The 16,124-nt window shown below is 36.7% G+C and overlaps 1 protein-coding gene across 2 annotated transcripts in view; it reads left to right on the top strand.

Annotated features, from left to right (window-relative positions):
- The window catches only part of LOC123674024 (SNF-related serine/threonine-protein kinase), a 71,023-nt gene extending 55,509 nt beyond the window's left edge, over positions 1-15,514 (top strand). For both annotated transcript variants that reach the window (XM_045608833.1, XM_045608834.1), the window contains exons 4-9: positions 1,926-2,325; positions 8,039-8,180; positions 9,157-9,369; positions 9,726-9,942; positions 10,330-11,185; positions 11,934-15,514. In XM_045608833.1, the coding sequence (XP_045464789.1) occupies positions 1,926-2,325; positions 8,039-8,180; positions 9,157-9,369; positions 9,726-9,942; positions 10,330-11,185; positions 11,934-12,646 (2,541 nt within the window). In that variant the 3' untranslated portion in view covers positions 12,647-15,514. The remainder of the gene's footprint in view (positions 1-1,925; positions 2,326-8,038; positions 8,181-9,156; positions 9,370-9,725; positions 9,943-10,329; positions 11,186-11,933) is intronic.
- The last annotated feature ends 610 nt before the right edge of the window (positions 15,515-16,124 follow it).

Genomic DNA, 16,124 nt, shown 5'->3' with positions numbered 1-16,124 from the left:
TTAGATTTGTTTAAAGTTGCGTTTTTGTGGAAAATGAGAGATATACATTTTGAAAAGGCGAATGGACGTGAATATTTCATATATCGTATATTTCATTTTTAAATATACGAATTAGGTTTCCATTTTGATTCCAACGGAAGTAGGGAAAGATTCCTGAATTTTCCTGAACTAGGAAAATCCATTCAAGATCGACGATCTTCTTCAATAGCATAATTATTCAATTACTCAAACATGAAACATTGATCAAACAAAAATTACGCTTCACAATATTAATATTAGTAACTATTTTCCTAGTAGCTTCACCAAATCCAATATTCGCAACAAACCAACTTATGAGATCTGAAAGAGTAATTTATAGCATTAACAATGAGCCGTTAATACTACAGGTGCGGTACACAACCATTGTTTAAAATTGTTTGACTTCTGTGAGTGCTTTATCATGTCATAAATTATTTCGGCTTTTTTGTTTCTGTATCAAATTGCATTTCAATGTTACGTATTTTGATTACATATAAGATCATCTACTAAATTAGAATCAGAAAAAAACCTAGGTTTTTTTTAAAGTTCTTTATTCCGACACCCTTCTTGGCTTGGCTCAGTGCTTGAACGATTTAGGAAAATCAGTTATGTTATGTGTAGGTTTTGCTACCGAGTCTCCCAAAGGTAGAAGAAGCTCTATGTTTACTTTTAGGATGAAAACAATATTTGTCCCCGAATTTCCAAATGTCTTCCAGCAAAATGCCGTTCGGGCCATCCTGAACAACTTGGTGTCTTGTTTGTCCATGGTTATTGTTTTCTATCCAGACTCTGCGAGACCTCTGTAAGACCTGTCAGGAGTTTAGATCTTGTACGATTTAGGAGAATTAGTTGTGTTCTTCGTAGGCTTTGTTATCATGTTCTATAACCACTTCAGGCGATGTAAATTTAGTTGGACGTTCCCCCGTAATCAGAAAAGTAACCTAAATGTTACAGCAACCTTTAGGTCCTGAATATTACAAAAGTTTTCATTACGTTCATTACGACTATTTGGTTGGTTATTCTGAGTTGCATCATTAATACCCCATTTTTTCTCTGAAAATAAGGACATAAACACTGACAGACAATGAAGAGACCTACCAAAACTAGTTCGAAACTTTTTTTTTTGTTATCAAGGTCTTGTTACACCAAACTTCTTTGCAGCTTTTCACTGTCCAAATGGAATCACTTGGTTTCGATACAATGGGGCAAAATCCATCTATTACGTTTGAGTATCTGGTTTGTTTTTTGAGTTGCAACATTATTAGCCTATTTTTTCTGGTGATGTGGACAGAGGCACTAATAGACAATAAAGAGGCCTACCAGAACTAGTTCACAACTTTTTTTTAGTATGAAAGGCTTGTTGCACCCTTGCCGATTTATACTGTCCTAATGAATTACAGTCACTTGGTTTCGATACGATGGAGAAAAATTCATCTATTACCTATTTATCTCTGGTAATGGTCAGAGACATTAATAGACAATAAAAATATCCACCAAAACTGGTACACAACTTTTTTGTTCAGGGGCTTTTTACTCTGCAACTTTTCACTGTCCAAATGAATAACATTACCTAAAAAACATTGAGATTTGAAGAGCACGAAGATAAAAAGTCTAGGAAGAGTTGCAAAGTAATTTGGTGCAATAATCCCTAGAATTGCGCAACACATATATTGGTACAATAACTTTTCATCTCACTTTGCAAAGTTGCAGAGGCAACTTTTCATTCAGCAGGAGCCTGTTGGTTTGGTACAACAGCCTCTTGCTGAGTAACTTGGTTTCGATAGAATGGAGCAACATAGATCACATCTAGAGTTTGTTATTTTGATAAGCATCTGATGCATATGACTACATACATATTTTTTTGTCACTTACCAATCCAACTCTTATCTTTTTTTTTCTATTTCCAGGTGCGCTGCATGAAACTGGTTCAGCATCCCAACGTGGTCCGGCTCTACGAGGTGATCGACACCGCCACCAAGCTCTACCTGATCCTCGAGCTTGGCGACGGTGGCGACCTCTACGACTACATAATGCGCCACGACACGGGTCTGTCCGAGCAGCTGGCCAAAGAGTACTTCAGGCAGATCGTGCGCGCCATCTCCTACTGCCATCAGCTGCACGTGGTGCACAGGGATCTCAAGCCGGAGAACGTGGTGTTCTTCGAGAAGCTGGGCGTGGTGAAGTTGACCGATTTCGGGTTCAGCAACAAGTTCTGCCCTGGCCAAAAACTGGAGACTTCCTGCGGCAGCCTGGCGTATTCGGCGCCCGAGATATTGCTGGGAGATTCTTACGACGCGCCTGCGGTTGGTGAGTATTTTAGATTAAATATATCGAAGGTTCAACTTTTATGGCCACCCTCAATATCAAAAAAATATATATTATTTGCTTAGAGAAGAGGTTTTTATCGCCCGATATTTGAGTAGCTGTCATCTTTTAACATTTGACTAGCAAAACCTACGCCATTACTAAAAATGGCTTTAACAACGCATTGAAATTGTAAAAATTCTCTACAAAAATGGTAAAAACTTTGCTGTCACAGTTCGCAAAACTAAAGCACTTTTGAGTCGTTGTGAAGCACCTTCTCTGCCTGCTATAGTGAAACTGGTGGTATAATTAGAACTTTGGTGCTGTAGCACGTGATGTTGAGGAGAACCCAGGTTTGTGGATTCCTCGTCGATCTTGGGAATTGGGCATTCCACTAACGACATTTCACCTTATTTTGCATGAAGACTTAGGTCTTAAGGTATTGGGGTATATGGACCTAAAACAAGGATCTCTAGATTCCCTCTATCTTGAAAACCGAGACACTAGCTGTCTATACTTGCGCCAAAGAATGTCTCAAAAGAAACCTCAAAGCACTATGGACAGCCAGGTCAAGCTTATATCCCTAAAATCATAAAGTCAGTGGTCTCTACTGACATGGAGTGGCGTAATACCATAAAACACCTGGCCAGAGGCAATAAAGTAACTCTACTATGGATACCGGGGCATTGCGGTATTGAAGGATACGAAAATGCCTATGAACTTGCAAAAAGAGTATCAAGGTTGACACCTGTTGGTCCTGAGTCCTTCTGAGGACTTGGAAAAGACCAATATAAGACAGCGTTCCAACAAAGGGAGTGGGGCAATAGAAACACCCTCTGGAAAAACACTCCGGGTCTTGAAAAGGCAAAGAAATTTGTGGTGCTTTCATCGATCTATAGCAGAAAGCTCTTGAAGCTACCACCAGCAGAGTTTCGGGTATTGGTGGAACTGCTGACGGGACACTTTTGGTGCAAATATCTTTTGTATCTTTTTGTATTTGGGTAAGTCAGCAGATAAGATCTGCAGGCTCTGTGGAAAGGAGGTAGAAACAGACGAAAACAAAGTGTGCAAATGTCCAGGAATGACTGGCCTAAGAACCACACACATGGGAAAGTCAGTTGACTAGTCAGTAATAGCCATGGATCCCAAGGATGTCGTCAGTTTCGTTAGCAGTATCGACGGTCTCCCTGAGTTTGTATGAATAGGTAGGGTTAAAAAAGATCAATTTGGTCGCAGTTCTCGGAAGGCTAACAGCCGCAACGAGCTCGATTCAGTTAATAAGAACTAGGTCTCAAGGCTTTTGAAGTTAACACAAGAACTCAAGTCACCAGGAACGTCGTATATTCTCTGAATGAGTTCTTGAAATGCGTCCAATTAATCTAAATTCAAATCGAAAAGGGATCTTCAGTTGCAAGGCCAATTTTCACCTCGGGAACTGCGTTTATAAGCGGAATTGTAGCATTTGGGGCTCGAAAAATCCAAGAATGATTGTTGAAAATCCTTTCCAATCTCAACATGTGTTTTGGTGTTTTTTGGGCTGATGATATTTAACCTTACTGTCACAACTGGTACAGTGAATAGTTTGTGCTACCAAGCTTTAATTTTTTGTGGTTGGAATTGGAAGAAATTGCTGTGGATAACGTTTATCTTCAACAAGACGTCGGTGCTACACAAGCAATGAAACAATTATCATTGTATAATAATGTTTTTCCACATAATTCCTTTGATATACTACAGAAAGCATAGGAGATTTTTCGAATAAGTTAATTGTGATAAAGAACGTTTGTTTGATTGTGAAAATAAGACATTTCAGACCAGCATTAGAATCGATTTTTATCTGGATAAACACTCAAAAGCTCAAACACGTCGATTTTTCCCCCAATGGACTAGTTTTCATTTTTTTGTTAGGGATCAATTCTAAAAATTTAAGTAAAATGAAACAAAAATGTGGAAGAATCATTGAAATATCTCTTGAAATGAAAAAGTTATGAGACTTTGAAGTTGCGCTTGGAAGAATAATTTCATAGTACGTGTAAGTGTCGTGACGTCACACGACTGGTATTCGCAGAGTGCTTACGAATTCATTGGTGTGCAATCACTTGTGCCGTTCGTGTCGTGTTTTGTTCGTTACACGATGGCTGAAATAACTTACTATATACATACATATAAATTACTTTTTTCTCTTTTTACTTTTTACTCCTCACATAAATATGTTTTGCCATTGATAGACTTCAACAACCAGTACTCAACTACAAACTGTTTATGAAACGTTTTTCAAATAAATCATCGTTATAAGTTGAACCATGATGAAGCAAACTCAAAAGTAGATACTTACTTGAAAAGTTTAACTCCTTTTATTTCTGCACTGACATAAGATGGATTTGAAGAAAAAAACTCCATCACTGCGAATATATCTATCCTAGGCAAATTGTCACTTTGTCCTTTCACGAAGCCTTCTTCCATTATGGTGGCATAAAAACAAAACTCGAGTTAAAACTACACTGTACAACTACAAACGGCGCGAGAGCCTTGGCGCGGCTAAGTATTTAAACGTAATTTATGGTGTAGCGATCACAGGCAAGAGCCGTGACGTCACAGACCAAAGACCTTCCGCGCTAAGATACGTAAATTTAAATAATCTATTTCCCAGTCATTTATTGATGGATTTTCAAAATTTTTTCACTGATTTATCAGTTTTGCTCTATATTTTAATTCTATCGTGTCAAATATAGTATTATCAACATCACTAAACTAGTCCATTCGGTCCATTAATATTTTATGATGTTCCATACAGGTACATTTGAATTAATTACAATCCAAAACTCCTATTACATTATATCCTCTATGATATCCCGCTTCGCAAATATTTAATTATACGAAATGCATCCCGTGTTAGCCTTGAACTATGCAAAACACAACTGAATTCGGCATAAAACTATAAAAGCCTCTGTTTCGAAGGTCACCACATCAGGTACCGCACGCATGATATAACATCGTTACAATTCGACATTGAATCCATTCGGGGGATGAATATGCAACGATAATTGCATTCGAAACTTTCTGCAGTATCTTGGCAGTCCGCATTCGCGTTATTGTGACGTTATTCGCGTGTCGCGTACGGTCAGCTCGAGGCTTTAGATGACACCTAAACGAAGTTATAGCCAGGAGATAATCCGATAGCGTCAGAAAGGGTTTTATGTGAAGTATTGTTGTTGGACGACTGGAATTTTCCATGTATCAAATGAGGGAAGTCGCTTCCGACGTATCGATCCTTTCTGTTTGTGTAGCTGTGTGTTGATATTTGTAACGACTTGTATAGTGTTTGTTCGGTATTTCTTGGAATAGGAAGAATAGGAGAACCGGTTGTAAAGGGTTATCCATTTTGTGGTTCCGAACGTAAATGTGAAAGCAATGTTTTTTCATTTAGAATATCTTTCAAATCTTATTTCGATATAATGCTAGGACCTTGACATTATATGTGGCATACAACATTTAGGGATTCATGGCTTGGCTTAATTTTAAAGCTACTTGGCATGAGCTTGACTTGATTTCAAGTCAAGTAGTAGTTCTTCAATCTCAAGTCAAGCTTTAATTCATCGAGTACTTGAATCGTATCAAGCTACTTGATTTTTAGCATTTTTATCGTGCAGTATCACATCAATAAAAAAAATGATGAAATGAGAAGGAACCTTGCAAAAAACACTTCTATTCATTAAACTTATTGTATAAAAGAACCGAAAATATCTTTTTTTTAATAGAAACATAAATTAAATCACTATAAATCATAACAAAATAAAAAAATAAAGTTTCTCACTATTGAGAAATCTCCAGGCTTTGTTTGATTTAATAATTTTCCATCCAGGATTTAAGACACATGAGGCATCCTTGGCCTAGTTTGGAAAGAAATTTCTTAAAGTATCAAAATCTAGCAATAGATTTCATAGAAATGTGAGAAAACTACTAATACAGTTATACTGACGAATGCTTCAGTCTCTCGGCGCTCGAGGAATCCCTTTATTTGAGATTGCAGAAATATATGCCGTGCGACGCGTGCATATCAAGCTCAAGCAATAAATATCTAAAATCAAGTCAAGCTCAAGTATATAATTTTTCACGAGCTTGATTTTCAAGTCAAGTATTTGGTTAAAATGTCAAGCTAGTTGGTTTGATGAATCCTAACAACATTTAAATGTCCTCCACTTGATGTCTTACAGGACTCAATCCTTGTGAGGTAATTTTTGAGAACTTGCTGCCGCATTTCGAGCAATATCTCACCATTAGCTTGGAGGATGTTGATTTTCAGATCGTCAATAGTTCGAGGATTATCAGCATTAACATGATCTTTCGCATAACCCCACAAAAAATCAAAAGATGATAAATCACATGAATTTGGTGGCCAACTCACATCGCCGAAACGAGAAATTACGAGTTTTGGGAATTGATCTTGAAATTAACCACATCTCCAATTCCATATCATTAATTTCAAGCCAAAAAAAAAATAATAATTTGGCTATAGGGATGAGAATTGGCGGTTTGAGTGACACCTTAGTTTTGAAGAAGTACAGGCCAATCACTTCACCAGACCAAGTTGCACACTATGCGGTGACTTTTTGTGGATATAATGTCTCTCAGCAGTTACATTAGGATTTTCACTGACCCAAATGCGACAATGTTGATGGTTTACATAGCCACCAAGTGAAAAATGTGATGCTCCATCGCTGAAGAAAATTCTTTGCGAAAAACCTCCCCAAACGTTTTTCAAGCGCCCAATCTGCATATGTTCTACGCATTCCTTGGTAAGCTGGCTTTAGTTTTTCTATCAACTGAACCTTATATGGATGGAGATGCAAATCCAGGTGCAAAATACGTCATAGTGTGCCGTAAGAGAGGCCCAGATGTTATGCGCATCGAGAAGTGGGTAAATTTGGATCTTCTTCAGAAATGTTTTCGGTCGAGCATTTCATTGAAGGACTGCGAAATCCGAACCAAGGCATGCATAACCTAGTAGAAATCTTACTATTATGAAGTAACCTTATTGCTTGAGCACTACGTAATAAAAATATTTTCATTCACACATTTTTTCCTGGACGTAACCCATTTTTTTTTGTCAATGGTCTTTATTTCTAATTAAACACTGTATATTATCTATTCATAATATGCACAAACGAAGACTGTACAAATTTTATCACCATATGGCGAATTCCACTGGTCTTTTCTCAGAATCAGCTGTTTTCACGAAAAATGCTTATTCGAGGAAAACCATAGAACTTATTGACAGATAAAGATATCTTTTGTCCATTCTCATTAGTCGTCCCGAATGGAATTCGCTTTCAAAAGTGGTTCATTGAAATTATAGGGAAAAAGTATAAATATTCACGATTTATCGAAAAATTAGCTATCTCCAGGAAAACCAGTAGATTTCACCATATGGTATAAGTACCATTCCTTTATTTGCCCATGAATCGGTAACGTAATCGCTCATCGAAATAAGGATAATTATGCAGATGCTCGTTTACAAAATTTGATAACACCCTGTATATCACTGTTTCATTTTAGAAATACTATTCAAGAGAGTAAACGCATGTGCAATATTTCACCATAAATAAACTCTGATAGTGCAATTGGTGCATGAATTAATGAGCGCCCAAAAGCTCCTGACTTCACGTTAGTGCTTTTAACTTATTTTTATTTTTTTATTTATTTTTATTTTTTTCAGATATTTGGTCCTTAGGCGTTATTTTGTACATGCTCGTCTGTGGTCAACCACCATTTCAAGAAGCCAACGATTCAGAAACCTTAACCATGATCATGGATTGTAAATACAGTGTTCCAACTCATGTGTCTCCTGAATGTAAAGAGTAAGTTTTTTTTTATATTTGTAACGTGCTATATATCTTCATTTCAGAAATATCTACTGAAACGATGAAAAATAACATTTCAGAACAATCCAAAAAATTGTGGGATATTGATCAATAGAGAAATGAGACTAAAGCACACAGTATAGTTATTTATAATACAAGTGCAGAAGGCATTGATATTCTTCCACGAGTTCAAAATTCAAAAACGAGCCACGAAGTGGCGAGTTTTGGAATGAACGAGTGGTAGAATGAGCCTTCTGTACGAGTATTATACATTATTTTCTCTAATTCATTGCAATTTCATTGAAATTAATGAAATATTTCCATAAATATAATTTAGTGATTTTTGCATTGAAAAATGTTGGTTGGCAGAACTGATTTCTTTAAGGCAATTTGATGAATTGACAGATAAAGCCGTAGCGGAAAGTTCGGAGTGCCAACATAGAATAATAAAATATAACCATGAAAACTGTGCGTTTCTGATATATTCTCGCACGATTTTGTTCTACAAGATGTGGAAGAATGAACGGAATAACCACAGAATTAGAGAAAATATTTTATTCGTCCAGGGGTATTGTCTCGCATCGATTAGAATGAACTCTTTCCATCGATTTTACACTCATTATAACCAGTTTCTGGCATCACCAAAAAGTCTACGCGTTCACTATTCTTGTTCTGAATGGCGCACATAAGAAAAAAATATATATAATTGTCTCGTGGAATTTCTTCAAAACACAAAAAACCGTGCAATTTCTATCTAAACAGAGTCTAAACAAAGAATCATTACAAAAGAGACAAAACTCTATAATTTTTTGAAATTTTTCAAAATGAAAGTTGGAACTATTGTAATATTCCTAACTTCTACTGATCATTCAATAGTTCAGGAAACACGGCAAATTATTTTCCTATTGAAAAACCATATATAAATAGTTCAATTTCTCATTGAATAGTTTTAAAATCAATTCCTTCTTTTCAGTTTGATTTCGAGGATGCTGGTAAGAAATCCAGAGAAGAGAGCGACTTTGACTCTGATCAAAAAACACCCATGGTTAGAGGTTGGAAAAGAGGACAACCCTCCCCTTGATATACTTCCTCTAGTTTCCAGAGAACAGTTGTCTGAAGAAGATCACAATTTTATTGTCCAAAAAATAGTGAATGGAAATATCGCAACCAAAGAAGAAATACATGAGTAAGTTCCAAAGGGGAAATTATTATATTTTTTTCAACTTTGAATTGAACGAAAAACATATGTGGAGATTCAAAATATTATGTTTTCAACATTACAAATCAAATCTATGTAGCTCAATTCTCTAGAACAAGCTCGAAAAGATTTTCAGCTTGTAATGACAATTGTTGAATATAATGCTCCCACGGTAGTCAACATTAAAAATGTTATACCTTGACTTACACTAGTCAGTTCGTCCACAGTGGGTGCTCAATACATTAGAAAGGAATTAAAACTCAAACGTATGTTTGCCTCAATATATATATATGTTAAGCATGAAGAAGTTTCCACGATTCTATTTAGTCGCTTTTTCTTCACAGATGTCTGGATAAAAACGAGTACAATCACATAACGGCCACCTACTATCTTCTGGCTGAGCGAAAGCTGAGAGCCAACAGACAAGAACATACAAACAAAATGCAAAGGCCGGAAAATCTAGCGGTGCAACCTACAGTACCAAACAAGAAGCATAACAATGGAACGAATGCCGCTCCTTTCCTTTTATCTGTCCCAAGAACTCCTGGAGATATACCACAGGTGATATTCAAGAATTTACCACAATCTAAAATTTACTGTGAATATAGATTTGTATATTTATAATATGTTAAGACGTCAATAAATCCCGGACCTGGCGCAGTTTTTTCTCATTGTCTAAACTTCAAAAAATGGGTAGATCGAAATATTGAAGTTTAGGTGATGTTATTTAAAAAATTGATAAAAACTAGTATAGGTAAAACACTGTTTTTTAGCGGAAAAAATATGGTGAAACCATTAAATGCCTTATAGCTTTCTACCTAAGCTGAATCTGGAAAAATGGTTAAAGAAAAAGTGTTTTATTTGATGAGACAAATCTATAGTTGAATTTAATGTGAAAATTTAAGACGCACTGATCGTACTGATCTAACAAAGTCTTTTCATTAACAGCGATCTCGAAAGTGCAGCATAGTCCAGGAAGACGAAGAGGAGGAAGATATCTCCACATGCTCCGCTCACGAGGAACTAAACGTACCACTGAATCGAAGAGGATCAAAATCGGAAGGTCGATTGAATTTGGCCCTGCAAGAACGACTGGCCGAGACGGAAAAGAGAAAACCTGCAGATATCCCGGAAAAACCAGAACTCAAAAAGGAGCCGAAACCCTCAGAAAACCCCCACCTGAACTGGAGGTTGAACAAGAACAAATCGGTGGACTCGCCGGTTCAGTCGAAGATATTGAAGAGCAGGAATTCCTCAACCTGCTTACCGCCCACTACTGTCATCACCGAATCTTCAACCATATCTATATCGATCATCACTACTACCAACCTTGTGGGTTGTTCCAATATCCCTAAGTACAAGACGATGCCTTCCCCGACCAGGACGTCGCCTTTGGGTTCCAACTCGAGCACCCTGAACGAGATATTCGAGGAGGGCGAGAGCCAGAACAGCGGAAAGCCGTCGAGACAGTTCGTCAGCAGGAACCAGAACAGGACGCCGTACGAGCAGCGTAAGTCCAAGTTTCACAAAGCCAGGACGGCTTCTTGTAGTTCCTCGGACGCCAGCGATGATGACAGCGAGAAGAGGAAAAAGAGGGCGCATAAACTGGGAACCTCGGCCAAGCCCTTTCAGGGCAGGAGGGATAGTCACGATGACAGTAGCGATTCGCAGGAACCTGGACCTGGAAACGGGACGTCGGGTTCTAATGCGAATAACATCAGCAACAACATCACCGTGGAGCAGAATAGGACCAACGACAGTCGGGAGACCAAGGAGGAGAACAGCAACAGTGGTGGCAATACAGGTAGAGTAACTGAAATATTGTTTCATTTTGAACAAATGTCTCTAATAGTGAATGAAGATGAAGAACATTCAATTACTTCTCTCCAACAAACTTGTCTCGTTCAATATACATGGAGCCCCACAGCTAACTTCCACATTTCAGCTGGCCCTTAGAAAAAGCTCCAAGGATATTAGATCAGATTTAATGAGGTTCCATCGCACTGTGACCTGATGTTCTATTGTGCTCCCCATCAAAGCTATTCTCGTCATTGCATGATCTATAGCTTGTCTTTCAGTTCCAAAGTTGTAATCTCCAGTGTTTGGACTCACTTCCTCAATTCTACAAGTTTCTTGTCCAAAGCATATTTTTCGTTGGCTAGTGATGACAAGGCATTGCGTTACTAGGTGATCGGAGTTTCTTCCTTCTCCCTACAAAATCTGCATTCCATTTTCATGAAGGGCATCCTAAGCGACAATTTCTTGTAAGGGATCCACAGAGAAAGTGTAGCATATTCTTGCTAAGATCGAGATACTTCTTAGATTCGCAGCATCAAAGCTTCAAAGGAACTTTCTGGGATGTTACAACCCAGGAAGATTCCTCCAGAGTGTTTCTCTCTCGCTTTTTTTCTCCTGAATCTCTTCCTCCCTCTACTTCTTCCATTAACCAAGATCCATTGACTGATGCCTTATTTCTCATTCAACGATTGACTCATTCCTTAAGAATCAAAAACTCCTCGTAAAATTAAAAATTCTTCTCTCGTTTTTCGCAGGTGGGAGGCAGCACATCACCAATTGCAGCATCCTGATCGGCAAAAAACACAAATCTAGTCGAAGGAGAAACGGCGAGACTCGATTGCGAGAAAGTCAGTCCCTGAACCGCATCACCGAGGTGCAAGAAGACACGACACACGCTCTGGTCATCTCCACAGCCATCGTAGGTACCCAAGGCGTCATCACAGCCAAGACCAGCAAAGGGATAGGCGCCAAGATACTCCAGGCGATGAACAACAAACGTAGCGTAGACGAGAAGAGCGAAAAACCTGCCAAAGACGAAAAGAACGCCCATCACGTGTCCCGGAAAGACAACGTTAAGAGTTTGTTTGACAGTATCGAAGCGGATCCGGGCACCAAGGTGGTTACTTCCAATCGGTCGGCCGTAAAAAAGATGAGGCTTATCGGGAAATACTTCCAGGTGCACAAAAGGCTGTGCATACCGATCCAAGGTCTCTTCACCAAGAACCGGCTGTACAAGGCTCAGAGCTGCAGTTCTCTGGCGCGCGATAAGATCAACCCGGACGTCGTCAACCGCCGTCAGAGGGCGGTAAGTGTGATCAGGAACAATGACGGTGACATCAACCAAAACGAAAATGATCGGTTGCAGAAGAAATCGCCAGTGATCCAGTTGAATGGAGTGTGTAATGAGATTACCGGTATTTGTGCCATCCATTTGGGACAAGCGTCGAAATGTTGTAGTTTTTGTTAGCAGATCTCGAACGATCGTGATAAATAAGCCAAAGTTTGATGTTTTAGTCAAATGTGTATCTTTTCTGATGCTTTGATCAAGGGTCGGTCCAAGGACAACTTAACTCGAAGGTTTCAAGGTATTTCTTATTCTTTAATCATCATCATCATTTCAATCTTTGAGCAGGAATGACTTCAAGTTTTTTCGACTAGTATTGAATACAAGGTGTCTCGAAAGAAAGTTTATTGGTTGATAAAGAAAAACACATCATCCGAAGGTTTACATTTGGATAGTGTGTTTTTCTTTTTCCTGGTGGTTTTGTGATAATCCAACTAGAAAAGTCCATTAGGGTTAAATAAGGATCAAGTGGAGTCCAATAGCGCTCTAGTGATGGCAACCTCATTCCAATAAATCTCTATGTGATCTTGAAATTTTCTCCTAGAAATGAATTTACAAGAGAAAATACATGATCTTGTAGAAATTTATTAAAAGTGACTGCTGTTGAGATCTCCATAGCGACCATTGCCATGTCCATGGAAGTCAATTGGCCTCCACCCATTTGTGATTTAACCCTTATGAACTTTTTCACAAATCTAAATATAACGCAAAAAACCAACCTTTTCGGAACATTCAGAATTGAATGTCTCTCTCGATTTAGAAGTCATTATAGAATGGGACCAAGCCCTCATAACTTTTTATGCAGCAAATGTGAGTTTTCACAATTATAACATATTGTTTAGGAAATGCATCTCCTTAATATAGTCTTAAATTTTGTTCAAGTTGCGTCTCATTTTTTTCATTTATCCAATTATAAACTTTCTTCTTCGACTCCCAACAAAAATTTATATTTTACATTGTTACTAATATTTGAAGCAGCAAGATTTCCATTGCAGCTTTTGTTCAATTTGCTCGAAGGTTAAAAAGACTTTGATCCAAATAAGTTCAAAATTTTCTCCTTGTGAATATTTATTGATATGTCTGAATATTTGTGTCTTACATCTGTAGTATCATCACATTATCAACTTCTTGTTAAGTTATCATTCAGCGACCCCTATTTTTGTTAGGTGAACTCTCCATCGAATGAAGCAGATAAATTTTATGCATACAAAGTTTGAAGTCTAACGCAAAATTTGAATGAAATAGTTCAGTTAAGAAGCCCAAATTCCTATGTTTTGATAAAAAACATGAGGACTTTAGAGAAACCAAAATACGTGAGCGAGTAAAAAAATTTTTACAATATCTGGTTAGGTCTACTAGCAGATTCATTAAATCTTCTAATTCACTCTAGCTGAACTGTTAAATCAGAATCATATTCTTGAAAAAGTGGAATTTTCCATTCTTTCGTATCGATTAAAAATTTTCAAATGATAAAAATCTCAGATGTATTCACAATAATTTGAATGCTAAAACAAATGACATAAGCATAAGTGTCAAACTTGTTTACTCTTTACCTTTAGATGAATTATTCTAAACTTGTATTTTTGCCTGATTCAGGCATTTCGTTCAAGTTTCATATTTCAGCTGTTTCTCAAGAATTTAATTTATATTCACAAAAAAGGTCATTTATAGATTTTAACAAAAAAATCATCGAAACTCCAACTCATTTCTTTCAAATTTGTTTTATTAATTCATTTCGTGAAGGACTGTTTCACCTATAAACAAAAATTCTAACCAAAGCTTCGAATATCTTTTTTATATATATTTTCAATACTTGCTGTTAAATTTGTACAGGGTTGCCAACTAAAACTGGACATGAAAGTTCAATCTTATATTGTAAGAATATATTGGGACAGCAGGTGTGTACTTTTTTACCTGATCTGTTTTTTTTTTACCATATTATCGGCTTGAAACTTCAATGTCAAGTTTTCTCATGAACAGCATAAATATTTTCCAAGAAATTACAAAAAAATCATAGTTTTTCATATTTGTTATAATAAGATTAGAATAAAGTACTTAGTGTTCTCATCTCAATTCAGTTGATTGTAAAAACTTTCTTTTAGATCTGAAGGTTTTATCTGCTGGTCAGAAAAAACAGAAATTATTGTTATCCATGGTCGGCTTGCATAAGTTGTGTTTTGTTTAATATGTAAATGTAGTGAATGATGATACATTTGAAGTGAATCAAAAAAATGAAAATTTTCTCTCGGTTTTTCATGAATACATTTTCAAATGAATACCTACTGTGAATATACGTAGAATTAACATGACACCTCATAAATTCGAATATGTTTCATTCCCGCTTATAGTGTATCTTCATTTTTAAATAATTTGTGAAGACTGAAAATAGAAAAAAGATATCAAAGTTCGTTGTACAAACTTATATATATAATATAATAATAGTTATTGAATAGTGAATACAGTTGATTGTATATCTCTCTCAGAATTCTGAACTCAAATACATCATACTTAGAAATGAATTTCTGAATTTCTTCTGAACAATCAATTTTCATGTGACTGGACCAACAACATGCATTTCTATTCAGTCCATGAACAATTGGCTAGTGTGTTAGTGTTCTCTGAATTTGTCCTGAGGGATGTAGGTAGCTGTAGAATAACACAAGGTGCTAATATTTTTCAGTTTGATTTCACAAATAATATGTGGAATCCTTTATATTTCTGTCTACTTTTGTACCATGTAAGCTGAGTTTCATAACAACTTCATTATATGTTCTCGTTTAGAAGTAATGTCATGTTACTCAATTCCTGTATGTGCCGTGCACAATTTTATATTTAGGTATTTTCGGAACAGCTGATGATATTTATTTCAAAACAGAATCTAACTTTTGTTGTGCCTTTTATTTTCATAGATAGATTGATGTCAAGCTGGTCTTGTCAATATTAATGGATCTAAATGTATGCATCTATGCACGAATAAAACCATTTAACATCTTTCTTTGATTTATTGGTCCCACATCTTTTAACAGTACCAAACCTCTGCTAGAAATCTGTGCTCTAATTTAAAATACCGGACATGAGAAAATGTGCAACTCACTCATAAATTAGGATATATCGAATTGTTAATTTCATTAATCAATTTTCATACTACATAAAGGGTATGGTCCGTATATCGCCGAGAATTTCAGAGAGGTTACTAGTGGTTTTCAATGTTTCAGGTAACCTGATTCGTATATACGGACCGCTTGACACTTGTCATTGGTTAACCAAATTTTTCTTTGAAAGAATTTTGGAGGTTATAAAATAGTTGATCTCTTTCAATATGTAAACAACTAAAAGTTCTTAACGGCTCTGAAGGTATTTGTTTCAAAATTGAAATAATAAAGTTTTTGAGTGTTATATGACATGGAAAATGTTCATAAACAATAATCTGAAAATTAAAATGACAACTGCCAAGCCGAGTGGGCGTGGTTGCCGAACCTAACCAGAATAAAAGTATGGTTGCTCCGGTGACATAACTCACTGAAGTTTGAGGAAATAGTCATCGCTTTTTGAGGACTTTGATATATACGGACCACCTACTTACTAACCATAGTAATCAAGG

Source organism: Harmonia axyridis, chromosome 2 (genome assembly GCF_914767665.1).
Source record: "Harmonia axyridis chromosome 2, icHarAxyr1.1, whole genome shotgun sequence".
Taxonomy (NCBI): Eukaryota; Metazoa; Arthropoda; class Insecta; order Coleoptera; family Coccinellidae; genus Harmonia; species Harmonia axyridis.
This window is presented reverse-complemented; position numbering and strand designations above follow the sequence as displayed.